The sequence below is a fragment of the Rhinatrema bivittatum genome, chromosome 7 (assembly GCF_901001135.1).
Source record: "Rhinatrema bivittatum chromosome 7, aRhiBiv1.1, whole genome shotgun sequence".
Lineage (NCBI taxonomy): Eukaryota > Metazoa > Chordata > Amphibia > Gymnophiona > Rhinatrematidae > Rhinatrema > Rhinatrema bivittatum.
In genome coordinates, this window is record NC_042621.1 from 138,316,551 (window position 1) to 138,344,110 (window position 27,560).

At 47.7% G+C, this 27,560-nt stretch overlaps 1 protein-coding gene across 1 annotated transcript in view; it reads right to left on the reverse strand.

Annotated features, from left to right (window-relative positions):
- Nucleotides 1-27,560, reverse strand: part of HYDIN (HYDIN axonemal central pair apparatus protein) — a 1,819,717-nt gene that overhangs the window by 1,698,138 nt on the left and 94,019 nt on the right. The window contains exons 3-4 of the mRNA XM_029609235.1: nt 18,209-18,334; nt 7,432-7,551 (exon numbers count right to left, since the gene is read on the reverse strand). Coding sequence (XP_029465095.1) covers nt 7,432-7,551; nt 18,209-18,334 — 246 coding nt within the window. The remainder of the gene's footprint in view (nt 1-7,431; nt 7,552-18,208; nt 18,335-27,560) is intronic.

Below are 27,560 nucleotides of genomic sequence, written 5' to 3' on the forward strand. Positions count from 1 at the left end.
TGTGCGTTTTGGACGCGCTAGCTTTACCCCTTATTCAGCTTTACCCCTTATTCAGTAAGGGGTAATAGCGCGTCCAAAACGTGCGTCCAACCCCCCCGAACCTAATAGCGCCCGCAACATGCAAATGCATACTGATGGCCCTATTAGGTATTCCCGCGCGATTCAGTAAGTAAAATGTGCAGCCAAGCGCACATTTTACCGGACGCTCAATTTTGCCGGCGTCCGGTTTCCGAGCCCATGGCTGTCAGCGGGCTCAAGAACCGACACCGGCAAAATTGAGCATCGGCTGTCAAACCCGCTGACAGCCGCCGTTTCTGTCCGAAAAGAGGCGCTAGGGACACGCTGAGAGCTGTCTTCCCCGTCGGGGAGAAAGCTCGTGCAGAGCCCCTCCCGCGACAGCCGACCTCCCTGCCGGCCGCATGAAGAACAGGCCGCTGATCGCAGCATGGCGGGGCCTGGGGGGGAGGGGCAAGACCAAAGTGGCGGAGTCCTCGCTTCTGAACGCCGAAGGCACACGGACCACACACACCCCCCCCCCCCCAACCCGAAGGAGCTGCCGGGGAATCGGACCTCCCGGCAGCCGGTGGCCCCAGGGAATGACACGTCGCGGGGCCTCGGGTCGGCAGCGGCTAAGGAGGGGGAGGGGGGAGGGGGAGAGGCTAGCACCACTAACATGCACCCCGGGTCCAGCCCAGTCCACAGAGACGCTGGGTACCGCTAAGCAAGAGGTAAACCTGAAAGAAATAATCAAAATATATACACTTGCCCCCCAAAATGGAAGGAAGGAAGACGGAGGGAGGGAGACAAGGAACAGACCTGTCAGCAAGCCCTTCTGTCCCTCCAACTCAGGAAACGCTCTCTGTGTCTTTCTTTTTTTTTTTACTTGATCCCTATAGAAAACAGATAAAGAAGGCCTAGGAAACCTAAGCTCCTGTGCTGGGGACTTGCCAGTCCCCTGCTCACATCTGCTGGAGTCAGAAGATATTGAGGATTGAGGCAAGGGAGGGGAGGTTATATAGTACCTCCCCCCGAGCTTTTTGTTCTGACTCCATCTGCTGGACGGGGAACATAACCCACCGTCTGGACTGATCCTGGTACGTACAGGGAATCAAGCTATAACAAACCAGAACTTAACCCCCACCAACACAAGCAGGGGGAGGTCACCTATTAGAAACCCTGACAGCAACAAGAGAACCCTGTCCCTGGAAAAGAACCGGAACAGCCATAATTCTGACATATGTACAGACAGAAAATAAGGAGGCCAATATTTGTTAGGCCGGGTAGTGGACCAGTTATCTGGCTAAGGTTAGCCGGATTACATGTCCCATATATTCAGCGGGATATATGGAACAAGTTTCTGGCCTCTGCAACCCACAGGTTGCTCATCAAGCAATGTTTCACAACAGATTTCATCCCTTCTGCAGCCTGATTTGCACCTGAGCTGCCCTCACTGTTTCCCTCACAGGCCTCACACATTCCCAAGGCACTCATCTTGCTGCTGCACTTCCCACAGCTCATGCACCACGTCTTGCACTCAGTGGGAGTAGCCATCGCACTCACAAGCGTGCCAAAATGAAACAGTAGTGCTCTAAACCTCAGCAGGCCCTGCTCTCTTTCTCTCACCATGGCAGCTGAACAAGCTGTGTTTCCAAAGCCATCGTCCCTAGAAACTCACCTCTGAACTCAGGCTCCTTTCCTTCACAGGTCCTTGATGTATCCCAGCAGGTTTCCTTCCCTCTGGCATCAAACTCCTCAGCTATTTTTTTTAATTCAATTAAATTTAGCAGTGCTTGCAAATCTAAAAAGCAGGAAAACAAATACTTCTCTTTCTGAAGACTTGTCTGCAGGAAGTAGGGAGCCAATGAGAAGAGAGGTGAGAACAGGGATTGAGGGAGCCAGACCACTGGCTCTCAAGGTCAGGGCATCAGCCAACCAAGTGCTACTGACGCCCTGCTCGCCCCTACTCCACCAAGAGGATGGTCCCAATCCAGGACCTAACACCCCTGGGAGCAATTAGATCTCCAGAATCAGACTGCAGTTTTTGCACCTCTACCATCTGCTGGAGACAGAGAATATTAAACGACTGCAGGTAGCATACTGTATTATATACCAGCAATACTGTAAAGCTTTTCTTCTCTATCTCCATCTGCTGGTAGAGAAGAAAAACCCACTTGTCTGGACTGATCTGGAGATAAAGAATGGCTTGTTATAAAAATTGCCCAGGGTTTGCAATCATAAAAGTAGGTATGTAACCTGATTTTACACATTCGTTTATACGCACATAGGAGAGGCACTCTGAAGGGCAGAGCTGAGGTGATGTTTGGATTTTCACCCACACTTTCAATTGTAAAAATTATGCACATAAATTCACACACAGGTTACGCTCTACAAAAAGCAACTGTAATTCTGTGTGGATGAGTTTGTGTGTATTATTTTATTTATTTATTTATTTATTTATTTATTTATTTATTTAAAAACTCTTCTATACCGTCATTAAGTTAAATAACCATCTCAACGGTTTACAAAAGGCACGATAATAAGATATGAGTGGTATAGATTACAAATTAATCATGTGCCATCATAGTACGGTAACAATATAGTATAATAGACTATGTGAGTGAGTTAAGCTTGTTTGTCAGGTTATATATTAGTTAGCTTGAATTTAATATTAAAATGTGTTTGTGGGTTAAGATAACCTCTGGCTTGGTGCGTCCTTATAGCTCAACTGTTTTTCTCCTTCTCTTTATAGAAAGCTTGTTTGAAGAGCCAGGTTTTCAGATTGGTTTTGAATATTTTCAAATTTCTCTGCAGTCTTATTTCTAGTGGCATGGTGTTCCATAGTACGGGACCAACCAGTGATAGTGCTCTCTCCCTCACTTGCGTGAGGTGTGCTGATTTGACAGAGGGGACAGTTAGTAGAGCCTTATTAGCAGATCGCAGGTTTCTTTGGGGGACGTGTAGGCGTAGTGCTGTGTTAAGCCAGTCTGCTTTTTCTTCGTGGATAAGTTTATGGATTATACATAGGGCCTTATATTGTATACTTTGTTCAATTGGAAGCCAGTGTAGCTCGGCAAGTGTACCTTGTTATACTCTGGTGGTTTAGTGTGCCTTTGGGCTTCAGCCCAGGCACCGACCTTCAGGGCCGAGCCAAAGGTTGACGGTGGTTCCGCATGGCTGACGGTCTTACCCTCTGCCAGGCCGGCAAGCTCCCAAGGCCAACATCTGAGGATGTTGGAAGTTGAATGGTCCTCCGACATTCCGAGCACTTTCGGACCTGCTGCAAACAGCATGGAGCAGCAGGCCTGGCCTGAGGTTGAGGGCAGACAGCCTTGACACGAAGACATGACAATGATCGATGCGACAGCATCTAGATGAAGACACGGGGTTGATGCGACGGCATCCTTGGACGAAGACACGGGGTTGATGCGACGGCATCCATGACGAAGACACATGGCTGATGCAACGGCATTCATGACGAAGATACATGGCTGATGCAACAGCATCCATGACAAAGAACTTGACATCCAATTAGGCAAAACACAAGGCATGGACATTGGCACTGTCTCTCAGGGCGCCCTACTCAGGCCACCCGCGGGACTGAGTCGCAGACCACCCTGTCCCACTGTGGCTGTACACAGCCCTTGCAGGCTGGTCATGGACCACGAGGAGAACGGGACAGCGCAGGAAAGATCCAGGACATGACGGCTCGAGAGCGCAGGACACCAGTCCACCTGCAGGCCTCTCCAACCCGGGAAAGACGTCGTCCGAGGGAGTCCGGCCCACAGGACCAGAAGGCTCCGGAGCGTAGAAGATGAGACGCGGGAACACATATCAGGACGTGGAGGAACATAGCGAGACATCACAACATGGACCGGGACCTCAGGCAGGGCACCAAGACATGAAGACGTGGTAGAAGGCAGACGAGACGGGACGAGACAAGGAGCTCCACGAAGACAGAAGACCTTACAAGGCTCTGGCAGGCAGGAGCCTCCAGAGGGAAGTCACCACGGTGCAAGGCCAAGAACAGACTGACGAAGCAGCCCTTTATAGGGCTAAAGCAGGAAGTCCCATCAAAGGTGGGACCAGCACACTTCCTGTGCCTGGCCCTTTAAATCTTACAGAAAGGCACGCGCTGGCGCCTAAGGGAAGCAAGAAGGAAGCTGTGCAGGACCGCGGACAGCGGCCTGCACCGACACGCAAGACAGAGAGAGGCAGGACCGAGCCTGGACGCAGGCTCAGATGTCGACAGCGGCTCCAGCCGCTGCAGGAGACCCCGGGGGAGGCTCCAGCCACTACTCCCCGGGGCTGCGGCCTTAGCGCCGCGAAGATGAAGAGCAACGTCGGGGGCTGTCCCGGGCCGCAAAGAAGGCTGGAAAGGCCACGGTGAAGAGGAGAAGCACGGGCGGCCTCTGGGCCGCATGAGAAAGAAAAGTCCGCGGCTCCTGCTGCGCGGGGGAATGGGGGGGCCGACATCGCGGCATGGCGCCAAGAAGAAAAGGCAGCATGGAGTGAGTAAGTGGAGCCTGCTCGCGGGGAGACCCGCGGGCAGTGCGTTCATAACAGTACCCCCTCCTCAAACCTCCTATCAACAGTTCGAGAATAAGGGTATCAGTCCATACCGGATGGAGGTATTCGAGGGTCCAAAAAATGGAAGCTGGAACTCCGGGGACAGCATGAACAGAACAAGCAAAAGCAGCAGAAACACAAAAACACAGGAGACACGACAAGAGACCAAGAGCACAAGATCGAGGGAACACAGGACCAAGCGAACACGGGACTGCGGGAGCAGCGACCGAGCGAACGGAGACCGCGCGAGCAGCGACGGAGCGAACCGTGACCGCGCGAGCAGCAACCGAGCGAATGGTGACCGTGCGACCGACAACACAAAAACACAAAAGAGGGAGCAAGGGAGCAGAGAACAAGGGAACAGAGAGCGAAGGAGCAGAGAGCAAGGGAACGGAAAGCGAAGGAGCAGAGAGCAAGGGAACGGAGAGCGAAGGAGCAGAGAGCAAGGGAGCTGAAACAGCCAAGAGCGAGAGAACTGAAAGCGAAAGAGCGTAGGTCGAAAGAGCGAAGGAAGAGAAACGAGGGATCGAAAACGCGGGAACGAGGATGGAGAACACACAAACAGAAAACAACAAGCAGAAAACAAAACAAACGAAGAATAAACAAACAAGAAACCAACAAAGAACAAACAAAAAACAAGACACAACAAGCAACAGACAAGACCCAGACAAGAAGCACCACGAAACACCAAGAAGACCTGGGGGAGGGAACCCAGGGCGGGCAAAGAAAAACCAGCAAAACCAGTAGGGGTGCAGGCGCCTCCTGCAGGTCGTAAAACCCCAACCTGGCAATATGATGACAAAAGGTCTGGATGCAGGCGCCTCCTGCAGGTCGTTACAAAAAAGAAATCGAGACAGCTGGCGCCTCCAGCAGGTCGTAACTATGGCAAACTGGTGCCTCCAGTAGGTCGTATACATAAAAATCCTGAAAAAAATTTTCCGGTCCCATAACAGTCCAGGAACACAAACAAGACTCAGGGAACAAGGTGAATCCATCGCTGAAACACCGTCGGGCACATGGCCTTGCATTCTGTTGAGAGCGGCCTCGAAAGGCCTTGCATTCTGCTGAGATCGGCCTCGAAAGGCCTTGCATTCTGTTATACTCTGGTGGTTTAGTGTGCCCTTGGGCATCAGCCCAGGCCCCGAACTTCAGGGCCGAGCCAAAGGTTGACGGTGGCTCCGCATGGCTGACAGTCTTACCCTCTGCCAGGCCGGCAAGCTCCCAAGGCCAACATCCGAGGATGTTGGAAGTTGAATGGTCCTCCGACCATTCCGAGCCCTTTTGGACCTGCTGCGAACAGCATGGAGCAGCAGGCCTGGCCTGAGGTTGAGGGCAGACGGCCTTGACACGAAGACATGGCAATGATTGATGCGACGGCATCTAGACGAAGACACTGGGTTGATGCAACGGCATCCTTGGACGAAGACAGAGGGTTGATGTGACGGCCTCCATGAAGAAGACACATGGCTGATGCAACGGCATCCATGACGAAGACACATGGCTGATGCAACGGCATCCATGACAAAGTACTTGACATCCAATTAGGCAAAACACAAGACATGGACATTGGCACTGTCTCTCAGGGCGCCCTACTCAGGCCACCCGCGGGACTGAGTTGCGGCCCACCCTGTCCCACTGCGCACCCTACACAGCCCTTGCAGGCTGGCCACGGACCACGAGGAGAACGGAACAGCACAGGAAAGATCCAAGACATGACGGCTCGAGAGCGCAGGACACCAGTCCACCTGCAGGCCACTCCAACCCGGGAAAGACGTCGCCCGAGGGAGTCCGGCCCACAGGACCAGAAGGCTCAGGAGCGTAGAAGACGAGACGCGGGAACACACATCAGGACGTGGAGGAACATAGCGAGACATCACAACATGGACCGGGACCTCAGGCAGGACACCAAGACATGAAGACGTGGTAGAAGGCAGACGAGACGAGGAGCTCCACGAAGACAGACGACCTTACAAGGCTCTGGCAGGCAGGACCCTCTAGAGGGAAGTCACCACGATGCAAGTCCAAGAACAGACTGACGAAGCAGCCCTTTATAGGGCTAAAGCAGGAAGTCCCATCAAAGGTGGGGCCAGCACACTTCCTGTGCCTGGCCCTTTAAATCTTACAGAAAGGCGCGCGCTGGCGCCTAAGGGAAGCAAGAAGGAAGCTGTGCAGGACCGCGGACAGCGGCCTGCACCGACGCGCAAGACAAAGACGTCGGCAGTGGCTCCAGTTGCTGCAGGAGGCCCCGGGGGCGGCTCCAGCCGCTACTCCAGCCCGGGGCTGCGGCCTTAGCGCCGCGAAGATGAAGAGCAACGTCGGGGGTGGTCCCGGGCCACAAAGAAGGCTGGAAAGCCATGGGCAGTGCGTTCATAACATACCTGTTATGTGGTCCCTCTTTTTTTTCCAGTCACGATTCTAGCGGTGGAATTCTGCATTATTTGTAGTGGCCGAATCGTGGATTGTGGTAACTCTAAAAGCAAGGAGTTACAGTAATCTGTGCTTGCGAAAATCATTGCCTGAAGGACTGTGCGAAAATTGCTTAGTGTTAGCAAAGGTTTTAGTCTTCTCAGGATCAATAGTTTTGTGTATCCTTCTTTTATTTTTTGTGAGACGTGTTGTTTCATGTTTAGCTCAGGGTCTATTATTACTCCTAGATTCCGTACTTTTAATGCTAACTCAACGGCTTTAATATTTTTTATTGTGACTGTAGGTTGTGTATTATTTTGCATAATTCTCAAAGCACACAAATTCACTTTGAAAATCGGTGTAACTTATGTGCATATTTGCCAACATTGTTTTTGCCAGATGTTACAAAATTACCCACTTCAAATTCATCTTTTACATTTTTTTCCAACTGGCACATACCCGATCTTCATTCCTCAGAACCAGAGGTACTTCATACGTCTCATGGGGTGTATAATTCTGAAATATTATCTCTGATGGGAAAGGCTGGAATAAAGTCTGGTCTATATCAACTGTAGAGAACTAAGGAATAAAAAAGACAAACCATTAGAGCTACAGGAATAATATCCATTGGGTTCAGCAGGAATGAATATTGCATTTATGTCTAAGGATCAGTAATTAGTTAAGTAAACACTGCAGATACTAATGGTTTGGAACTTTCAGCACAACTAAGAATAGTGAAATTATAGGGATAGTACAAGCCAGTTGCTTACAAACATGCCAATAATGAGAAGTGTGCGAGAAAACGGGCGCTCAGTATTGAGCACCCCCTTTCCTAACATGCACCCAGCCACCTCTCCTGCTCACGCGATAGTGTATTTAAATGATGGGTCGTGTAAAAAGGAGACGCTAGGGACAATAGCGCGTCCCTAGCGCCTCCTTAGCAGCGGTGACCCAGAAGAGGTGGCTGTCAGCGGGTTCAGAAAACAGACACTCAATTTTACAAGTGCCAGTTTTCCGAACCCACTGACAATCACGGGTTAGAAAAATGGACATTTGTAAAACTGAGCATCCATTTTTCTAACCTGACCCGCCAGCACATTTAAAAAAAATTTGTTTTTACCTTTTTGGTTCCTCGCTAGGATATTAAGTCAGAGGATGTACAGAAAAGCAGTATTTTCTGCTTTTCTGTACAGTTTTTCAGGCTGCTCAGAAATTAACCTAAGTGTAAAATGTGCAGATCGGATGCACATTTTTTTACGGTATCTGGGGCAAATTACTAATAGCCTCATCAACATGCATTTGCATGCGATGAGTGCTATTAGTTTTGGGGAGGTTTGAACATGCATTATGGACACACTAATAAGGAGCTGTGGACGCGCGTCCAACAGCATGTTAAACAGTGTGCTCAGCTGAGCACACTTTACAGTATCGGCCTTTATATTTATACCTTCTTAGAGAAAGATGATGTCATATGACCTTACATCAGAGTTCTGCAAATCACAAGAACATTTCACTCAGTGGATGAATAGTGGGATATAATGGTGAGATATTTTGAAAGCCACAAGTGCAGGAAAAAGGAGCACCTGGGATCAGCTGGGGCCATTTTCCAAGATGTTGTATTTTTTATTTTTCAAGGGAGCAGAAGTACAGAGCCTGGGGAATGTGAGGGAGAGGTCAGCCACTTGCCCCATGGTCCATCAGGGACATTTTTTCTAGGGTATGTGGTGGGAGATTTGACATCCACTGACAATCCCTTTAACTGGAAGCACAGAAATTATAGCTAAGTACATTAGCCTGGTGATACTCACTAGGGGAAAGTTAGCTAATCTCATGTAGCTAAATTTCATTCATTAGCACAGACACACAAAATCTTTTCATTAGCTATGCTACTGGTTGCCCTGGTAATGAGCTGATTTGCCTGTAATATAGCATTATTTTTAGATAATGTATATTGTTGTATATAGTGCTTTTTGGAGTGTATAATTTATATATAGTGTATAAGGTTATCCACAGTGTATAAGGTTATACACAGTCCCTTTTTGAGTGTATAATTTGCAATGTTACATATTATGTTCTTTGGTTGTTTTTCCATCAGGTGCTGTTCCTATTCTCCTCTTCCTCTTTTTTCCTCTCTTCTCTCGCCCCTTCTCTCTTCCTAGCTGCACCCCTCCCCCACCCTCGTTTTTTTGTATTTTCCTCCTTCAGTTATATTGTAAACCGGCATAATGTACCCACGAATGTCGGTATATAAAAGCTAATAAATAAATAAAATTATTTACCTCACATGAAGCCCAATTTACTTTTGCAATAAACTGCAGTTTCTGATGACTTCAGAGAGGAAGGCAAACTATCCCAAAAATATATAGGATGTGCTAACCATACACAACAAACGTAACTTCCTGTGGCTACGCTTCTAAGCTGGAAATAGAGTTCCCTGTCATTACCATGCACTCAGGTTCTTGCACAAAAGGCACCTGGAAATTTTCAGTGTTCACAATCCATACCAAGGACATTGAAAAATAAATGTAATACACATTATATGCGCGTTTATTTACGAAGCTGCTTTATTGTAATGCATGTTACTTTCCAGTTAACGCACATTATTGTAGTTTTTCATAAATTTTGATGATTCCTATGAAATGGAATCCATTTTGCTACCCCTCTTGTGAGGTTTCCTTTTTCTAACTTAACTTTTTGGCATATACAGTATCAAACCAATTATTGACTTTTTCCTATTTTTAAACTACCTCATGTGGGACCAAGCAGTGACCACCCCATGCCTGGAGACATAAATGCAGTCTGACTCCAGCCTTTCTTAAAACACTTTATCTTTATTCACAGTTTATTTACCTTCAGACAGTTCACAGTTCAGTACCACTATGCTCCAGTACTTGCACAGCTTCATCACAGCTCAGTGTTTAGACAACATTACTCTGAAGGAGCTGCGTTTCTCCTGGCATCCTAGGCCTGGTCTAAGCCACATGTGTCCCAGTTCTTATTCCTCCCCTGATGGGTCCCGCCCACAGAGCTCTCTCTCACAAGTGGAATTAAAGGGGGCAAGGTCCTGATTGGCCTAGGGAGATGATGGCTGCAGCAGTCGCCTCATGCCCATCAGCTCAAGAATGGCCATGTAGCCCTTTTCAGCAGTGCAAGGTGCTCCACCGCATCCACCATCCTCCCAAATTTGGCTCACAGATATTCTCCCCCTTCCTCTGAACATCCTCCCCTATAGCTGCTAGAGCCTAGGCCTCTGGGCTAGGAGTGGGTGCCACAGCACAGATCCACCTCTGCAGGCAAGTGGCACAGTCCAGAATCAGGGGAAAGGTCTCCAGCAACTTGCTCACTCCTTTGCCCAGCAATAGCTGGGCAATCTCATGACCCGCATCCAGATAACCTGGAGCAAAACAGGGAAAAGGCCCCATTGGTGAAGGGTGAAAATGTGTTGCCTTTACAAGCAGAGGTCCAGGGCTACCAGCTGAGGGGATGTGGCTGCCATGCCTCTCTGGCTCTTTTAGATGTGGCCACTGGTGTCTGGCTGGCAGCACAGCTCTTCCTCCTCAGAGATGGTGGTCTCTGTGAACAGAGAGAAAGCAAGTTTGCTTACTGTAAACAGTGTTTTCTGTATATAGCAGGATGAATTAGCCATGACTTGTAGGTGACTTCATCCATAAACACCAAACAGATCTCTCTCTCTTAGCTAGTAGAGCTTTTGATCTACTGAGCATGTTTGAGACTTCCGACATGGGTGCTGTCAGTTGATTTTAGAGCTAACCTTGCTAGGTATTCTATTCTTCAGGGAAGTGGGTGAGTATTTAGCATGGGTAATTCATCCTGCCATCTATGGAAAACACCATTTATAGTAAGCAAACTTGCCTTTTCCATTGATAAACAAGGCTGAAATAGCAATAGCTTGGACAGTCCCAAGCTGAGGACTGCAGTGGAGCATTAACTCAGTAAGCAACCCACACTCCACCATGAAGAGTAAGTCACTGGGTGAACAGACTATGCAAAACCACTTGTCCAAATCTACTATTAGTCTTTGAGAGATTGTCCAAACAGTGATGGAACCCAAAGATTTGTATTGACCACCATACTGCAGCTTTGCATTATCTTCAAGTGATACTGCTTGTAAAAGAGCTACTGCAGCAGCCATGGCTCTGATATGGTGAGGCTTGATGGTATCTGTGATCTGTAAGCCTGCTAGAACGTAGTAGTGTGTGATGCAGTCTGCTTGCCAGTAGGACAATGTCCATTTGGCCATTGCTATACCTAGTCTGTTAGGAGTGTAAGAGAAAAAGAGCTGAAAGGCCGAACAATGAGGCTGAGTTCTTCTCTTGTAGCAAGCCAGTGCCCTTTTACAGTCCAAGGTAAGAAAGGCTTTTTTCACCTTCATGAGCATGTGGCCTCGGGAAGGTAACATGATAGATTAATATAAAAGTTGATATTACTTTTGGTAAAACTTAAGGTAAATGAGGAGCACTACCCTATTGTGGAAGAATTGTACATAAGGAGGATAATAAAAGTTCATTGACTCTTCTGGCTGACACAACTGCTACAAGGAATATAATTTTCCATGTTAGAAAGCGAAGCCATATCCAATGGTTCAAATGGTAGCTTCATCAGTTGTGTTAGAACTATCTTTAGGTCCCATGGTACAGGTGATGTTACAGCTGGTGGTTTTGTATGCCATAAGCCTTTCATGAACTTTGATACTAAGGGATGAGTGGGGATTGGCTTACCCTCAGTTTGGGCATGGTAAACTACTATGGTATTGAGATGTACTCTCACAGATGAGGTGGCAAGACCTGAAGTAGAAAGAGTATGTAAATAGCTCAGTAACTCTGGGTTCATATGTAAACAGATCCAAGGATTTGTGGAGAATCTTTTTCATTTAAAGCCATGGGCTTTTCTAGTTGTTGGTTTTCTGACGGACAATATAATGTCCTCAACCACTTTAGGGAGAGAGAATTAACGATCAACATCTAAACTGTCAAGCTGAGGGAGGAGAGGTTCTGAAGAAAAAGATGTCCCTCTTCTTGAATCAATAATGATGATCCACGAGGGATCGGAGGCCTACTGGACAGCTATACCATATATGCAAACCAAACTTTCTCACCAAGACAAGAAGTCCCGGAGAGATGAAGGGATGCAGATGCAGACATGGAGGTCCTGGATGGCTTGCTGCCACTGTGACCACTAGGCCCACTGAGCTCTGCACATATGCAATCAAGCAAAGGGGGTAACATGGACCGTCGTGGCCATGTGTCCCAAAAGGCACAGCATAAGGTGAGCTCTGAGCTGAATCTTGCTGGCTCTGTCGGGCTACTCCCGCAATGGAGACCAACCTATTCGCTCAATCTCATGGAAGATATGCTCGGGCCCGAGTGGTGTCCAAGATAAAGCCAATGAAGTTCAACTGGCGTGATGGGTCTAGGTGAGACTTGGCGTAGTTGACAATAAATCCCAGGTACTCTAATACCCGAATGGTCAAGTGCAAGGATTGTGCCACTCCCTCATGAGATGGGATCTTGATGAGCCAATCATCCAGGTAGGAGAACACCTGTATGCCCGACCAGCAGAGCTATGCCCCCAATACTGCCAGACACTTGGTGAAGACTCAGGGGGCCGAGACCAGGCTGAATGGCAACATCCGGTACTGAAAGTGTTGCTCGCCGACCACAAACCGGAAGTACTTCCTGTGACTATGGAAGATCTCGATGTGGGCATAGGTGTCAGTGAGGTTGAGGGAGCAAAGCCAATCTCCTCCCTGAAGGATGGGAATCCGGGCACCCAGAGAGACCATCTTGACCTTTTCTCCTTTTAGGAATTTGTTCAAGGCTCTCAAGTGTAGAATAGGACAGAGTCCCCCTATTCTCTTTGGAATCAGGAAATATTTGGAGTAGAACCCCCACTCCTGCTGATTCAGCAGAACGGGCTCAACGGCCCTGGCAGCCATGAGGGCAGTAAGCTCCAACAGAAGTATTTCTTGATGCAAGAACTGATCCCAGGAGGGGCAAGGGGGAGAGTCCAGAGAGACACTCAGGAAGTTCAGTCTGTACTCTTGATGAACAATTGACAGAACCCACTGGTCTGAGGTTACATTGGTCCAACGGTCCTGGAAGAACCGCAGCCGGCCTCTGACCGGAGGGCCGCATGTCGAGGGGAAAGACAGTTGGCTTACGCTCCCTCACAGCCAGTCAAAACCCCATAGCGGGATTAGACTGGGGCACCGGCTGAAGTCTGGGGACCTGTGTTTGCCTAGAGTGGGCCCTAGAGCTTACTCGCTGGTAACGTTCACAAGAAGTGGGTGGGTAGTATTTCCTCTGGCAGTAGACGGGCTTCCTTGGGCCCTAATGGGAGGACGTATTGGCTGAGGATGGTGATTCTGAGGTACTGGCAGAGAGATGCTGGAGCGTCTCATGGTGATCCTTCAGCTGAGCCACCTTATCACCAAATAAGTTGTCCCCAGTACATGGCAGATCTGCAAGCTTCTCCTGAACCTCTGGACAGAGATCGAGGCTCAGAGACGGGCCATCCTGCGGGCTCCTATGCCCACTGCTGCTACCTAGCTGTCATTTCAAACCCATCGTAGGTGGAACGCACTTCGTGTTTGCCACATTCCAGGCCTTGTTGGACAACTGCTGCAAAGGCGTCCTGCTGCTGTTGGGCAGGCACTCGGACAGTTCCTGGACCTGTTTCCAGAGGTTCCGGGAATACTACATCATGTACAGATGGTAGGAGGTGATGCAGGCAACTAGCATGGCGCCCTGAAACACCTTCCTGCCCAGTGCATCCAAAGCCCTATGCCCTTGACCTGGGGGGTGGAGGCGTGGGTGCGGGAACTTTTGGCCTTCTTTAGGGCAGACTCTACCATGACTGACTGGTGCGAGAGCTGATGCCTCTCGAACCCCAAGGCCTGCTGAACCAAATACACAACATCAACCATCCTATTAACCGGAGGCACTGATATGGGGTGTTCCCAAATTCTAAGGAGCAGCACCTTGAATATGTCATGAATGAGAACAGCTACCACCTCCTTTGGGATATCCACAAACTAGAGAACCTCCAGCATTTTGTGTCTGGCATCCTCTTCTGTCAAAAGCTGGGATGGAATGGCTTCTGCCATGGCCTGTACAAAATCCACATAGGTTAAGTCCTCAGGCAGGGACCGGCAATGCTCCTCTGAAGGAGATGGGTCCGAAGGGAGGTCACCTGAGTCAGCCAAGGAAGACTTGGAGGAATCATCCCCCAAGTGTTATAAGAGTGTCATCATCACTGATATCACCCAAGGATGTCCTTGGAGGGACCAATCTCTGATCCGGGGGCTTGGGCACCGAGGGCCCGGGGAACGGTCCAGGCAACGCTGGCTGTGGAATCGGAGGGCTCGATGGTGCCTTCAGCTTTGAAGGCCCTTCCTCCTCGAAGGAACCCACAATGGGGATCACACTGGAAAGAGGAGATAATGGTGGCCTGTGGGGCATCAATGGCACCTGGGCCACCGGCACCAGCTGCATGGGGAGAACACCTAGAAGTACATTAAGGCACTCCAGCAGCAGTGCCAAAATGGAAGGTGCGGGCTCCGGCACCAGTGGGAGCACTGGTGGTGGCACCGATGGGACTGGCCGCTTGATATCCTGCAGGGCTCGAACAACCGCCAGTTGCACCCTGTGCTCCTCCTCAAAGACTGATGATGACAGGATGGACTGAGGAGGAGGAGACGTAACCAGATCTCAGTCAGAGCCCCGAGGAAGATCGGTACCTGGCACTGGAATCCGTGGGGAATGTCTTGGACTCCTGGGTTCGATGGAGGGCGACACCTCCTATCCTAGGGGACACTTCGGGGGCATCACAGCCAAAGTGGGCGCTGACCCGAGCCCAGTACCATGCGAAGACTGTGACCAGTGACAATGTTTCTTGGACCTCCCACAATGCTCGGCCCGGTCTTTTCCAGGTGCCAAGAGCAAAGGAGATGATCCTGACATCCTCGAGGGAGGACAATCACCGTCACCACACTCCACCGAAGGTCCCGGTGGAGGGGTGGACACTGACGCCCCAGAGTCCATCGGTTCTCCGCGGCCCTTTGGTGTCAATTGCCCCGACGTCGAGGGCTCAGATTTTATTGACCCAAAGAGCTTCTCAATTTTATCCAGGCAGGCGCGCCGGTCCTTGGGGGTCATCTGAATGCAGAACCGACACCCCCTGACGTTGTGCAATGCCCCCAGGCAGAGGACACACACCTTGTATGGGTCCGTGATGGACATAGTCGGAGAGTCCTGGGAGCACCAGCGAAAACCCGACGCCATGAACGCACAAAAAAAGACCGATGAGCAGTCGATGGCCAGCAGGCCTCAAATGCTCCGCTATCAGGGATCGACCACACAGTATGAGAAAACTTACTGTGCCACCCGGTTAGCTAAGGCTGAGAGGGACCCGGCATAGGAGAGTCAAAAAACCAACCATAGAACGTTTTCCACAGACAAAAAGAACACGAGTCCCACAAACTTGAGACAATAGCTCTGCGGAAAAGAAAAGACTGAAGAGGGACTCTGCGTGGATAGTGGCATGCTGGGCATGCTCAGTGTGCCAGTCAAAGTTTCTAGAAATTTTTACGTAAGTTTTCCATGTCGGGTTCCATCCGATGATGTCACCCATGTCTGAGGACTACCATCCTGCTTGTCCTAGGAGAAAGATTCACAACTCAGAAACTGGGGCTTGCAGCATTAATTGAGTCAAAGATTTTTGCACCAATGCACAGAGCCTTGTGTTTTGATGGCCCAGATACACTGTACATCAATGGCGCCAATGCACCTCAGTGCTTTTTGTGCGACAGCTGCTCCAGCAGCTTTGCAGAGTGGTACCTCTTCTTTTCAATGCATGTCCGCCTTTCAGCCCTTCAAAGCATGTGGCTTCTAAGAAACTTACACAGTTCTTCAATTATCCAGACCCTGAATTTCTGAGTACATGGGGACATCCATCCACAGTTGCAACAATTCGCCATCAATAATGGACATTCTCCTGCCACAAACACAGTCCTTGAATCTATTGACTGTAGATTTCTTTTTTCTGGACACTGTGAAGAAAAAATATGTTCTTAATTTTTCTTCCTCTTTTTCTCTGTTTGGGGGCTGCTGAGGCAGCGAGGCAACTTTTAAAGACAAAAGTATTGAGTTTTTAAATAAAAAAAAACAGAGAAAGATAGAGGTAAATGTCCATGCTGTGCTCTGACAAAAAAAATATTGAGGGGGCTCACAAGGCAATGCCCATGTAGGAATTCCTAAACATGCTCACTAGAACAAAAACTCTACTAGCTAAGAGAATGAGGTCCATTCAGTGCCACCAGAAGTGTCATCCACATGTCGTGGTTAATTCAGCCCTGCTTATTTTCAGAAAAAAAAAGTGTGCTCTGGAGTATGATGTACTGCAGGAAAGAAACAGCGTGCATAGCATTTATGGGAGAGGTAGAGGTAATAGGATGTGATCCTATCTATGGGACACCCATCTGCTATGTGGGTTGCAAGGCCATATATATGTTCCCAGAGAAAAGCAGCCTTCTGAACAGCAGTCCTTTACAACATGGGGCCTAGCTAAGCAATAGGGGTTGGAAGCAGCCTCACTGGCAGGGAGATGTATGTTAGAAAGTTCCTTGGATTCCAAGCCATCAATGGCCATGTTGCAACTACAAGTCAATGGATACACTGAGAATCCCTGGTAAGGGAATAAGGAGAAGGTTCTAACACTCTTCTTACTTGGATTCTTGGTCAGTTAGTATATTAAAAGTAGTGCTTCAAGATAGTGCTGCCCATGATGCTAGGATTTTATAAGGTCGATGCTCATGTGCAGCTATTTGCAAAGACAGGATTTTGTTGATTGGCAGGATAATAGCGGGGCCACTGATGGAAGTAAGAAATAATAGACTGACAAGGTTGACATGTCCCTAATGGGCACTTAGGGAGCTTATCTCAAGCCTCCTCCTCCTGTCTGGCACACAACCGGTCAAGCCATTCCCTGTTCTTGCAGTGCAGCTCCTGGGCCTTCTTCTTGAGTTCTTCAAGCTATATAGAGAAATAGGAATAAAATGTTTTTAGTTCTCTGTTTCTGATTATATGACATTCTCATAGATAGGCTACAATTTTTCCCTAACACCCTGGATCCTGTTTTCTTGTCTCTGTGCTGTCCCTTTATGCATCAATATATGCTGCTAGGCTTTTGCCCCTTCTACCCCTTCAAATCACCCACTCTCATCCCTCCACCCACTTACCCACCCCCACCCCTCTACCTCCCTACCCTCACCCACATACCCTAACCCACCCCATCTCCCCAACCCACCTTCCACCCACTCAGCTTCCCATTTCCCCCTGTGTACTTACACCACCAGGGTAGGAGGCTCCATGGTTAAACTCAACCGTCAGGCCTGCAGCAGTACTTTATTGTTCCTTCAGATTCCCCAGAAAGGAAACAGGTGCTCTTCATTCCTCACCACCAGGAACAAAAACCTAGCCACATTCCTGGTGGTAAAATCTGGCTGCTTCACTAGAGGGGGCCATCTTGGAATGAGCCCACCCTGGCAAAACTGGAAGTACATGCGTGCACATGTAAAAAACATACGCGCATTCTCACGTTCCCGTACACACATATATATGCACGTATTATAACTTACAACGCCCATGAATTGGAGGGGAAGAGATATGTGTATTTTATAATCTACTGATCTCTATGGGCCCCTATTCTCGTGTATATGGGGCTGTGTGGAGATCTTTGAAAGTTATCTTCTATATGTTCATTAAAGGCCTTATTGCTGCTATTTAGGCTTCCAATTAGCCACAACTGGGATAGCATATATGACATTTGACTCACACAGCTGATTACTATTACTATTAATATAGGATGGTATTATGTACATTTGCATTATATTATGTTTTAGATATTTATTAATTCTTGATAGTCATTGAATATGTACCATATGTTTTATAGAGTTATTTTGAGGACATCTGGAATATTTTTGCTGTTCTTTGCCTTGGATGCATATAGTAATAAGGCAAGTTATAAATGTAAAAATTAAATATTCTATTCAGTCTCCTTTCTAGCCAGTACATAGGTGAAATAACCAAGGGTTTTAAATTGGTAGAACATGTCTATTACTTGCATTGAATTTTGTCACACAATCCATAATTTTAGATATCTTAAAAAATTGATTCATCCAACTATGCTATGATACATAAACAATTTGAAACATTACCTTCTGGAAGCTCGTTTCACTTATGTCTAGAAGTTGAATAATTCGAGGTGGGTGCATCTCATGCTTGAGTGCCAACTTCTGCTCTGTGGAGAGGGACATCTCCTTTAGAAAGGCTGAGGGAGTCAGCTGGAAAAACAAAAAGTGGGGGAGAACCATATAAATGCTAACATAAATAAAACATTGCTTTTGTTCAAGTGCACAAGATGAATAATTTGTGCCTCATGCCATCAAGATAATCCTGCACTTTCTTCATGTTTTTCTGCTCAAATATTTTGAAAATTAATTAAATTTATGCATCGAGTAATGTATGCAGTAACAGAGAGACCCCACTGTAACGGTTCTCCATAAGTTACAGTTTGAAATAGTAGCTGATTCCTTTTTTTGTTTTTTACTTGTTACTTGTTTTTGTCTTATTTGGTAAAGTAACAAATAATTTTAAATTTTAAGAGTATACATAGAAACATAGAAATGACGGCAGAAAAGAACCAAATGGTCCATACAGCCTGCCCAGCAAGCTTATGGTAGTATCTGCTGCGCCGTATAGGTCACCCCCATACTTATCAGTTTCCCAGACTGTAAAAGTCAGGACCCTTGTTGGTTATTGTCTGAGTCCAATTCCCCGTTTCCTCTTGCCGTTGAAGCAGACAGCAATGTTGGAGTTGCATCAAAAGTATCAGGCTTATTGGTAAAGGGTAGTAACAACCGCATCAGCAAGTTATACCCATGCAAAGTGTTTAGCAGTGGAAGGATTTTGTTTTGCTGAGGTGATACCAGAAATTGAATTTGTTTTTCTTTTGCATGTTGGGTTGTAATGTGATCTTCCTATTTCTGCTCTGCACTTGTTCTTATGATTAGTACTGTTTTATTGTAGTTATGATGGTCTCTGCCTTTCTAGAAGGAGGATTCATGAAAGAATACATTGATATTTGGTTAATTACATGATTTATTATATGTGTTTATGTTCATTGCTTTTTACATGATATTTTTATGTATTTATAAACTACAATAAAATTAATACATATTAATACGACATTTTTAATGTTGGTAAGGGCTTGAAATAATTAATTTAAAAAATTTAAAGTTTCACTCATGAAGCATAACAGCTGTTGTAGCCTACTTAGAAATTCTTTGTCAGGTGCACTCTAAGGCATTATTTATGGATAAGAGTACAACTAGTAGGGCTCAGACCTGTATGCCTACTGCCCACCCAAGTTAACCTTGGGCCCTCTCAAACAGAATCAGTTCTGGCTATGCCACTGGCTCACAGCTGGAAGCTTTAATGTGAGAGTCTTCGAATACTCCTTTAGCCTACAAGTCTAGTAGAATACTGGGGCCCAGGGGAAACCAGTGTTCTGGCATGTAGGTCTTTCTGAGATTTAAGTGTGGGCATGGCTATGCAGGGATTTGCAGCTGAATGCTGGGAACCTTGTAGAGGTAAGCTGGCCCCTACTGGGGAGGATTGCTGGTGTAAGCAAGGAGAAGGTGAGGATGAGTCCTGTAGTAACATTAGATACCTGCAGTACTCCAGGTTAAGAACATAACATAAGAAAATGCCATACTGGGTCAGCCCAAGGGTCCATCAAGCCCAGCATCCTGTTTCCAACAGTGGCCAATCCAGGCCATAAGAACCTGGCAAGTACCCAAAAACTAAGTCTATTCCATGTTACCATTGCTAATGGCAGTGGCTATTCTCTAAGTGAACTTAATAGCAGGTAATGGACTTCTCCTCCAAGAACTTATCCAATCCTTTTTTGAACACAGCTATACTAACTGCACTAACCACATCCTCTGGCAACAAATTCCAGAGTTTAATTGTGCGTTGAGTAAAAAAGAACTTTCTCCGATTAGTTTTAAATGTGCCCCATGCTAACTTCATGGAGTGCCCCCTAGTCTTTCTACTATCCGAAAGAGTAAATAACCAATTCACATCTACCCGTTCTAGACCTCTCATGATTTTTAGACCTCTCATGATTTTAAACATCTCCTTCATCATCATGTGATAAGTCCAACTTTGGTCCCTTTTACTTTCATTGATATCACCAGCTTTTGGGAAATAGAGGTGAATGGTTAGAACTTGATACAGGCAGCTTCTAGTGAAAGAACTCCTACCTGCTTATCTATAGAACACCTTTTCTCTGTGGGAAGGTTTACTGTTGGTGAAAGGGCCACTAAATGTCTGCTCCTTGTCTCCTCGAGAAGGGCTATTAGTAGCGTGGATGCAGATGAGATGATTCCTTCTATAGGCCATACCATGTTTTTGTCTTCACGGCATTCACCTCTCTGGCACATTGAGGTGATAAGAACTAAGGGCTGGATTTACTAATGCTGCAAGGCATAATGAATTCGGTGGTAATGGGGGCGGGGAGGTGAAACAGGGGGTGGTCCTGCGATAGCCGGCAGCGATCGCACCTTCACGGTGCGATCGCTGCCAGCGTCGCGTCAAATAACTACACCATAAAAGGGGTAGTTATTCGGCGCGAAACTGGCAGCGAAAACGCAGCGTACTTTGGAGCCCCTGCGTGTGCGCCTAGAGGGGCAGGGCCCGCTGGAGAACAGCGTCGGCGTCTCCCTCGCAGAGAGAGTGCCACGAGAAGGGTCCAGCAAGGCCCGAAAAGGCCTCAAAAACACCGCGGTTGCTTGGAACGGCTCTGAGATAGGAAGGGGGAACGGTCCGTGGACCGGGACCGCAACACAGGTGGACAGTATTATACTCCTATCGCTATACTCTTCCCCAACACACAAGGGATTTCTACCCATAAAGATTTGAGTGTGCATTTAGTCTCTTGCAGGGATCTTTATCCTGTTGGACTCTATGCCATCCCAGACATAGAGCGCCACCCCACCACCAAGTTGCTCCTCTCTATCATTGCAATATAATTTGTACTCTGGTATAGCATTATCCCATTGGTTATCCTCCTTCCACCATGTCTCTGAGACGCCAATTAAGTCTATATCATCATTCACTGCTATACATTCTAACTTTCCCATCTTATTTCTTAGACTTCAGGCATTAGCATACAAACATTTCAAAGTGTGTTTTTGTTTGTATTTACATTCTGCTTTTCAGTTAACAGGGATAATTTGTAATCTTTTAGCTCGGGTGTTTCTTTACCTATAAACACATAGACTACCTTTCTTATTATTGGAACCTCTCTTTTGGGATGCCCTAACTCTAATGCTTCATTACTATCCTTCAAAAACACCTCCCTCTGAACCATTCGCTGCTGAACGACTGTCGGCTTTTCCCTTTGTTCTAGATTAAAAGCTGCTCTATCTCCTTTTTAAAGGTTAGTGCCAGCAGACTGGTTCTCCCCTGTTAAAATGGTGCCCGTCCCTTCGAAAAAGACTCCCCCTTCCCCAAAAGATTCCCCAGTTCCTTACAAAACTGAATCTGTCTTCCTTGCACCACTCCATGGGGAGATGGGTGGGTTTCATGAAGACTGGTATCCTGTTGTCCTCAGAGAATACCTGTTACAGATAAGCAACTCTGCTTTTTCTAAGGTTAAGTAGGATGGCAGTCCTCACATGTTGAGTCCATCGCTGTCCGCCCACCTTACCTCGTTGGTGACTCCCTTCAGGGTTGATGGAAGGCTAGCTGCTGCGGCATCTCCTGGCCATCCTCCTCCGGCGTTCCCGGACCAGCTCGACACTGCAAGCCATCATGTTGACCAGATGCCTAAAGGCGCGCGCTCGCACGCGGCCCGACTGATGTACCAGTGTTGGCGCGAACCTCAGGGGCGTTCCCCTGAGATGATGTCACCAGCTCCAGATATTTAAGGTCTCAGTTTTCGCTAACAAGACAAGTTAGCAAGGGATTGGTTACCTAGCTTCCTCCTGGTTGCTGCGGATGGGATTCGCTCTCTGCAACCCTAGCTACTCTGCCTCCTCGGACTTCATTAGAGGTACCCACTCTTCGGGGGCCTCGCTCTCTCTTTTTCTTTTCAGGTCGCAGTCCGGAACCGGTACTCGCTCCTCAAGGGCCCACGTCCCGGACTTGCTCCTGAATACCACCTCTGCTAAGAAATCATCGCTGCTTACAACATTGTGAGTTCCCATCTATCTTTCAGAGCTTTCTCTGGGTCCAGGTACTCGCTCCTCGAGGGCCTAATGTATACCAACTCCTCGGCTGCCTTAAGAGACTATTGTGTGAGTGTTACCATCAAGGACTTGTTCCAGAACTCTGCATATACTGCCTACTCACTGTCTTAGTTTCTCTACAGCTCAGCCACCCTGGGATCACTGTTCCAATACCTGAAGGACTACAGCCCAGCCGGGCGCTTCCAGCTCACTACTGCCACCTCTGGTGGTTTACCATATTGTCTAATAAAAGAACTAGTGTGTGTCTGTCTCCTACACTAAGCCTGACCAGTGGTCCCTTTCGGGATTTCCCCTGAGGGCGTGGTCACGTGCCACTGGTCCAAGGATCCACCCATAACTATTCTAAATAACTACAGATTGCTAAATACCAGCTTTAACAACAGAGCTTTCTGACAGATTGCTAACTCCAAGGATCCGGCTTGTATCCAAGGTTCCGGTTAACTCCATGGATCCGGCTTGTGTCCAGCGTTCCGCTTAACTTCAAGGATATGGCTTGACTACAGGTTTCAGCTTGACTCCAGGGTTCGGGTAACTACATGGATCCAGCACAACTGAATGCTTTGCAGGCTATACCAGGCCTGGCTCAGTGCATTGAGGAACAACAGGACGCCTTGGAAAAACTTACTTCAGCTTTTCATCAGCTACATACACAGAAAGTTCAAAGTACTGCTTCTAACCATGAAAGTCAGTTACAGGAGGTAACTTTAAAGACTGCTGTACCACTGGCAGCTCTGATCCGCTTCTCTGGAGAAATACAGAAGACTTGGGGCTTTTTAAACCAGTGCTGCATGCACTTTACCTTACAACCATCTTTATTTCCTCTCTCCAAGACTACCTCCATCCTTTCTTACTTGGATGGTAGGGCCTTGTCTTGGGCATCTACTTTGTGGGAGCATAAGGACCTTATTTTGCAGGACATAGAAGGATTTATGGACTTGTTTAAATCCGTTTTTGATGACCCTGCTCGAAATTCTGTAGCCAGTTTTGCTTTGGTGGATTTGAAGCAAGGCAACAGATCATTGGCTGAATTTGCCATAAAGTTTAAAACTCTTGCGGCTGAACTTTACTGCGACCCCAAATGTCTCAAGACTCTCTTTTGCAGAGGCCTGGATACCCATTTAAAAGACGAGCTAGCTGCTCGTGAAACATCTGACTCACTGGACAAATTAGTAGCCTTGGCTACTCGGATCAATCACCGGCTCCGGGACAAGATGAAGGAACTCCGGCCTAGGATGTTATCTGGGTTGAATCAGGCTAGCTCTATACCTGCACCTCGAAAGGTTCCATTAATTTCTGCTGCTGATAAAGATGAACCTATGCAACTTGGTCATGGACATCTGACTTCTAAAGAGAGAAGATTTCAGAAGAAGCGCAGCCTCTGCAAGTACTGCAGTCAGCCTGGCCATGATGTCTCTACATGCTCCATTCGTCCGGAACGGACAGGCCTAAGTCCTGCAGGAGGACTGTTCTTAGGCCTTACAGCGTCCTCTCCTCCGCTTTCTCTCCCAGTCTCCTTGACCTATGGACCGATATCATTTCAGATTCCTGCCCTTGTGGATTCAGGGGCAGGAGGCAACTTTATTCTCAGAAGTTTAGTGGAATACTTGAAGATTCCCCTCATCAAATTGAAAGATCCACATAAGAACATAAAAACATTCCATACTGAGTCAGACCAAGGGTCCATCAAGCCCAGCATCCTGTTTCCAACAGTGGCCAATCCAGGCCATAAGAACCTGGCAAGTACCCAAAAACTAAGTCTATTCCATGTTACCGTTGCTAGTAATAGCGGTGGTTATTATCTAAGTCAACTTAATTAATAGCAGGTAATGGACTTCTCCTCCAAGAACTTATCCAATCCTTTTTTAAACACAGCTATACTAACTGCACTAACCACATCTTCTGGCAACAAATTCCAGAGTTTACTGTTATCTTCCATTCATGGAGAACCCTTACCGGGTAACGTGACTTGCGAAACCGTACCAGTTACTCTTCGCACCGGAGCGCTCCATACGGAATCAATTTCCTTCTTTGTACTGGAAAAGGCTATGCATCCTATCATTCTGGGGTTACCCTGGCTGCAAGTACACCAACCCCAATTTGACTGGGCCTCCCTGGATCTTTCCCGCTGGGGCCCACAGTGCCATGGGAGATGCCTTAAGGAAATCTCGCCTGTTACCTGTATGCCTACTACTCCAGTGAGGATAGGACTGCTACCCCAAGGCTCATCCTTCGGGGATGTTTTCTCCGAAGAGGCAGCTGGGGTCTTTCCTCCACATGGGCCTTGTGACGGTGCCATGGGACTGGGGACCAATGCTGAACTACCAGAAGGACGGGTGTATCCTCCGTCAGTTCTTGAGAAGAAAGAGACGTTGGAAGATGTGCCTGATGAGCCACAGTACATAATAGATCCGAAGAAGATACTCGTAGCAACCACTCAGTCTGTACCCGCTAGTAAAACCATCGTTCCTAAGAAATTCAGGAAGAAAGTGCTCTTTTGGGTGCACGATTCTAAGCTGGCTGGCCATCCTGGCCAACGCCGTACCCTGCTCAAAATACAGGAGCTGTATTGGTGGCCTACCATCAAAAAGGATACCTATTCCTACGTGGCATCCTGCACCAATTGTGCTAAGAACAAGCCTACTTCTGGACAACCGTGGGGTCAGATGCAACCTTTGCCAGTTCCGGATCGGCCCTGGTCGCACATAGCTACTGACTTTGTAGTCGATTTACCAACTTCCGAAGGAATGAATACCATTTGGGTGAAAGTGGATTGATTTAGCAAGATGGCACACTTTGTGGTGCGCCCAGGCATACCTTCAGCTTTGGAGCTTGCAAAGCTCTTTATACAGCACATATTCCGCCTCCATGGCTTACCTTCGCACATCATTTCTGACCATGGGTCTCAATTCACAGCACGATTCTGGAAGGCTTTGTGCAAGTTGTTTGACATCACTTTAGACTACACATCAGCCTACCATCCGCAGTCGAATGGTCAGATGGAAGGGATGAATCGTACAATGAAGCAGTTTATACGAGCTTATGTCACATCCCGACAAAATAACTGGGCCGAATTGCTTCCATGGACTGAATTCGCCATCAACTCTCATCTAGCAACATCTACTGGATTGTCACCTTTTGAAGTGGTCTTCGGACGTTCTCCAACTCTGCAACTTCCACTGAAGCTTTCAGTAACGTCCCCAGCAGCTCAATCCACTGCTGATGATATTCATAAACTGTGGGTTCAGACAAAATACATGCTAATCAAAGCAAGTGAGCGTGCTAAAAAGTACTATGATGTGCACCATGCGCCAGCCCCAGTCTTCAAACCAGGGGACAAGGTCTGGTTGTCAACCAAGCACCTCAGTCTCAAACTACCCTCCTCTCGGTTTGCTCCTCACTACGTGGGACCATTCCCAGTTCTTCAACGTATTGGCAATGTTACCTATCGTCTGAAGCTACCACCTGGCATCAACATTCATAAAGTGTTCCATGTTTCACTTCTGAAACCACTCATACTTAGCGAATTGTCTTCAAAATTTCTAGATCCACCTGTCATCTATGCAGAAGACGACTTGAGATCAAATTCAAGAGTTACTGGATGTTCGTTTAGAGGTAAGATTTTTGAAAACCTTCTAAGATGGGAAGGGTTCATCCTCGAAGTACACACTTGGGAGCCTCAGACCATTATCGTGGATAAGTGATGCTTCATCGATTCCATCTCGCGCATCCTTCAAAACCTAAACCTGGTACCCGAAGAGGAGACCGCCCTTTGAAGGGGGGTACTGTTGTGTTCGTTGCTGTCTGACGTCTCTGCTCCGCCCACCTTACCTCGTTGGTGACTTCTTTCGGGGTTGATGGAAGGCTAGCTGCTGCGGCGTCTCCTGGCCGTCCTCCTCCGGCGTTCCCGGACCGGCTCGACACTGCAAGCCGCCATGTTGACCAGATGCCTAAGGGCGCGCGGGCGGCCCGACTGATGTACCAGTGTTGGCGCGAACCTCAGGGGCGTCCCCCTGAGATGACTTCACCAGCTCCAGATATTTAAGGTCTCAGTTTTCGCTAACAAGATGAGTTAGCAAGGGACTGGTTACCTAGCTTCCTCCTGGTCGCTGCGGATGGGATTCGCTCTCTGCAACCCTAGCTACTCTGCCTCCTCGGACTTCATTAGAGGTACCCACTCTTCGGGGGCCTCGCTCTCTCTTTTTCTTTTCAGGTCGCAGTCCGGAACCGGTACTCGCTCAAGGGCCCACGTCCCGGACTTGCTCCTGAATACCACCTCTGCTAAGAAGTCATCACTGCTTACAACACTGTGAGTTCCCATCTATCTCTCAGAGCTTTCCCTGGGTCCAGGTACTCGCTCCTCAAGGGCCTAATGTATACCAACTCCTGGGCTGCCTTAAGAGACTATTGTGTGAGTATTACCATCAATGACTTGTTCCAGAACTCTGCATATACTGCCTACTCACTGTCTTAGTTTCTCTACAGCTCAGCCACCCTGGGATCACTGTTCCAATATCTGAGGGACTACAGCCCAGCCGGGCGCTTCCAACTCACTACTGCCACCTCTGGTGGTTTACCATATTGTCTAATAAAAGAACTAGTGTGTGTCTGTCTCCTACACTAAGCCTGACCAGTGGTCCCTCTTGGGATTTCCCCCGAGAGTGTGGTCACCTGCCACTGGTCCAAGGATCCACCCACAACTAATCTAAATATCTACAGATTGCTAAATACTAGCTTTAACAACAGAGCTTTCTGACATCACACATGGGTGAATCCCTAGCTACAGCTTCCTTCCCAACATATAAGGGGACCAACAAAACACCAAAACAAGAGCCAACGGGCACAACAATAACCAGTTTTGTAAGTAACGGGGCGGGGGGGGGGGGGGCAGCCTGAACAAATTCAAACAGGCCCTATGCAGGAATGGGGTTGATTGTAAACCTCAAACAAGTTCCAAAGGACAGACTGGCCAAACCTGATGTTGTGTCGGCCATCCCTATCCAGACAATAATGCAGTATGAATGTATGGGAAGAATTCCACATCATAACTCTGAAGATCTCCTCTATATGAATTGCTCGCAAGTGGGCCACTGTTGCTGTTATGACTCAAACAGAGTGAACCTTGACATGACCCCCAGGATGCAATCCCACCTAGGCTTAATAGAAGAAGATGTAGTCTGCTAGCCAAATGTAGAGCATCTCCTTGGAAACGGCGCTACCTTGCCAGGTCAAAAGAAACAAAAATCTGGGTGGACTG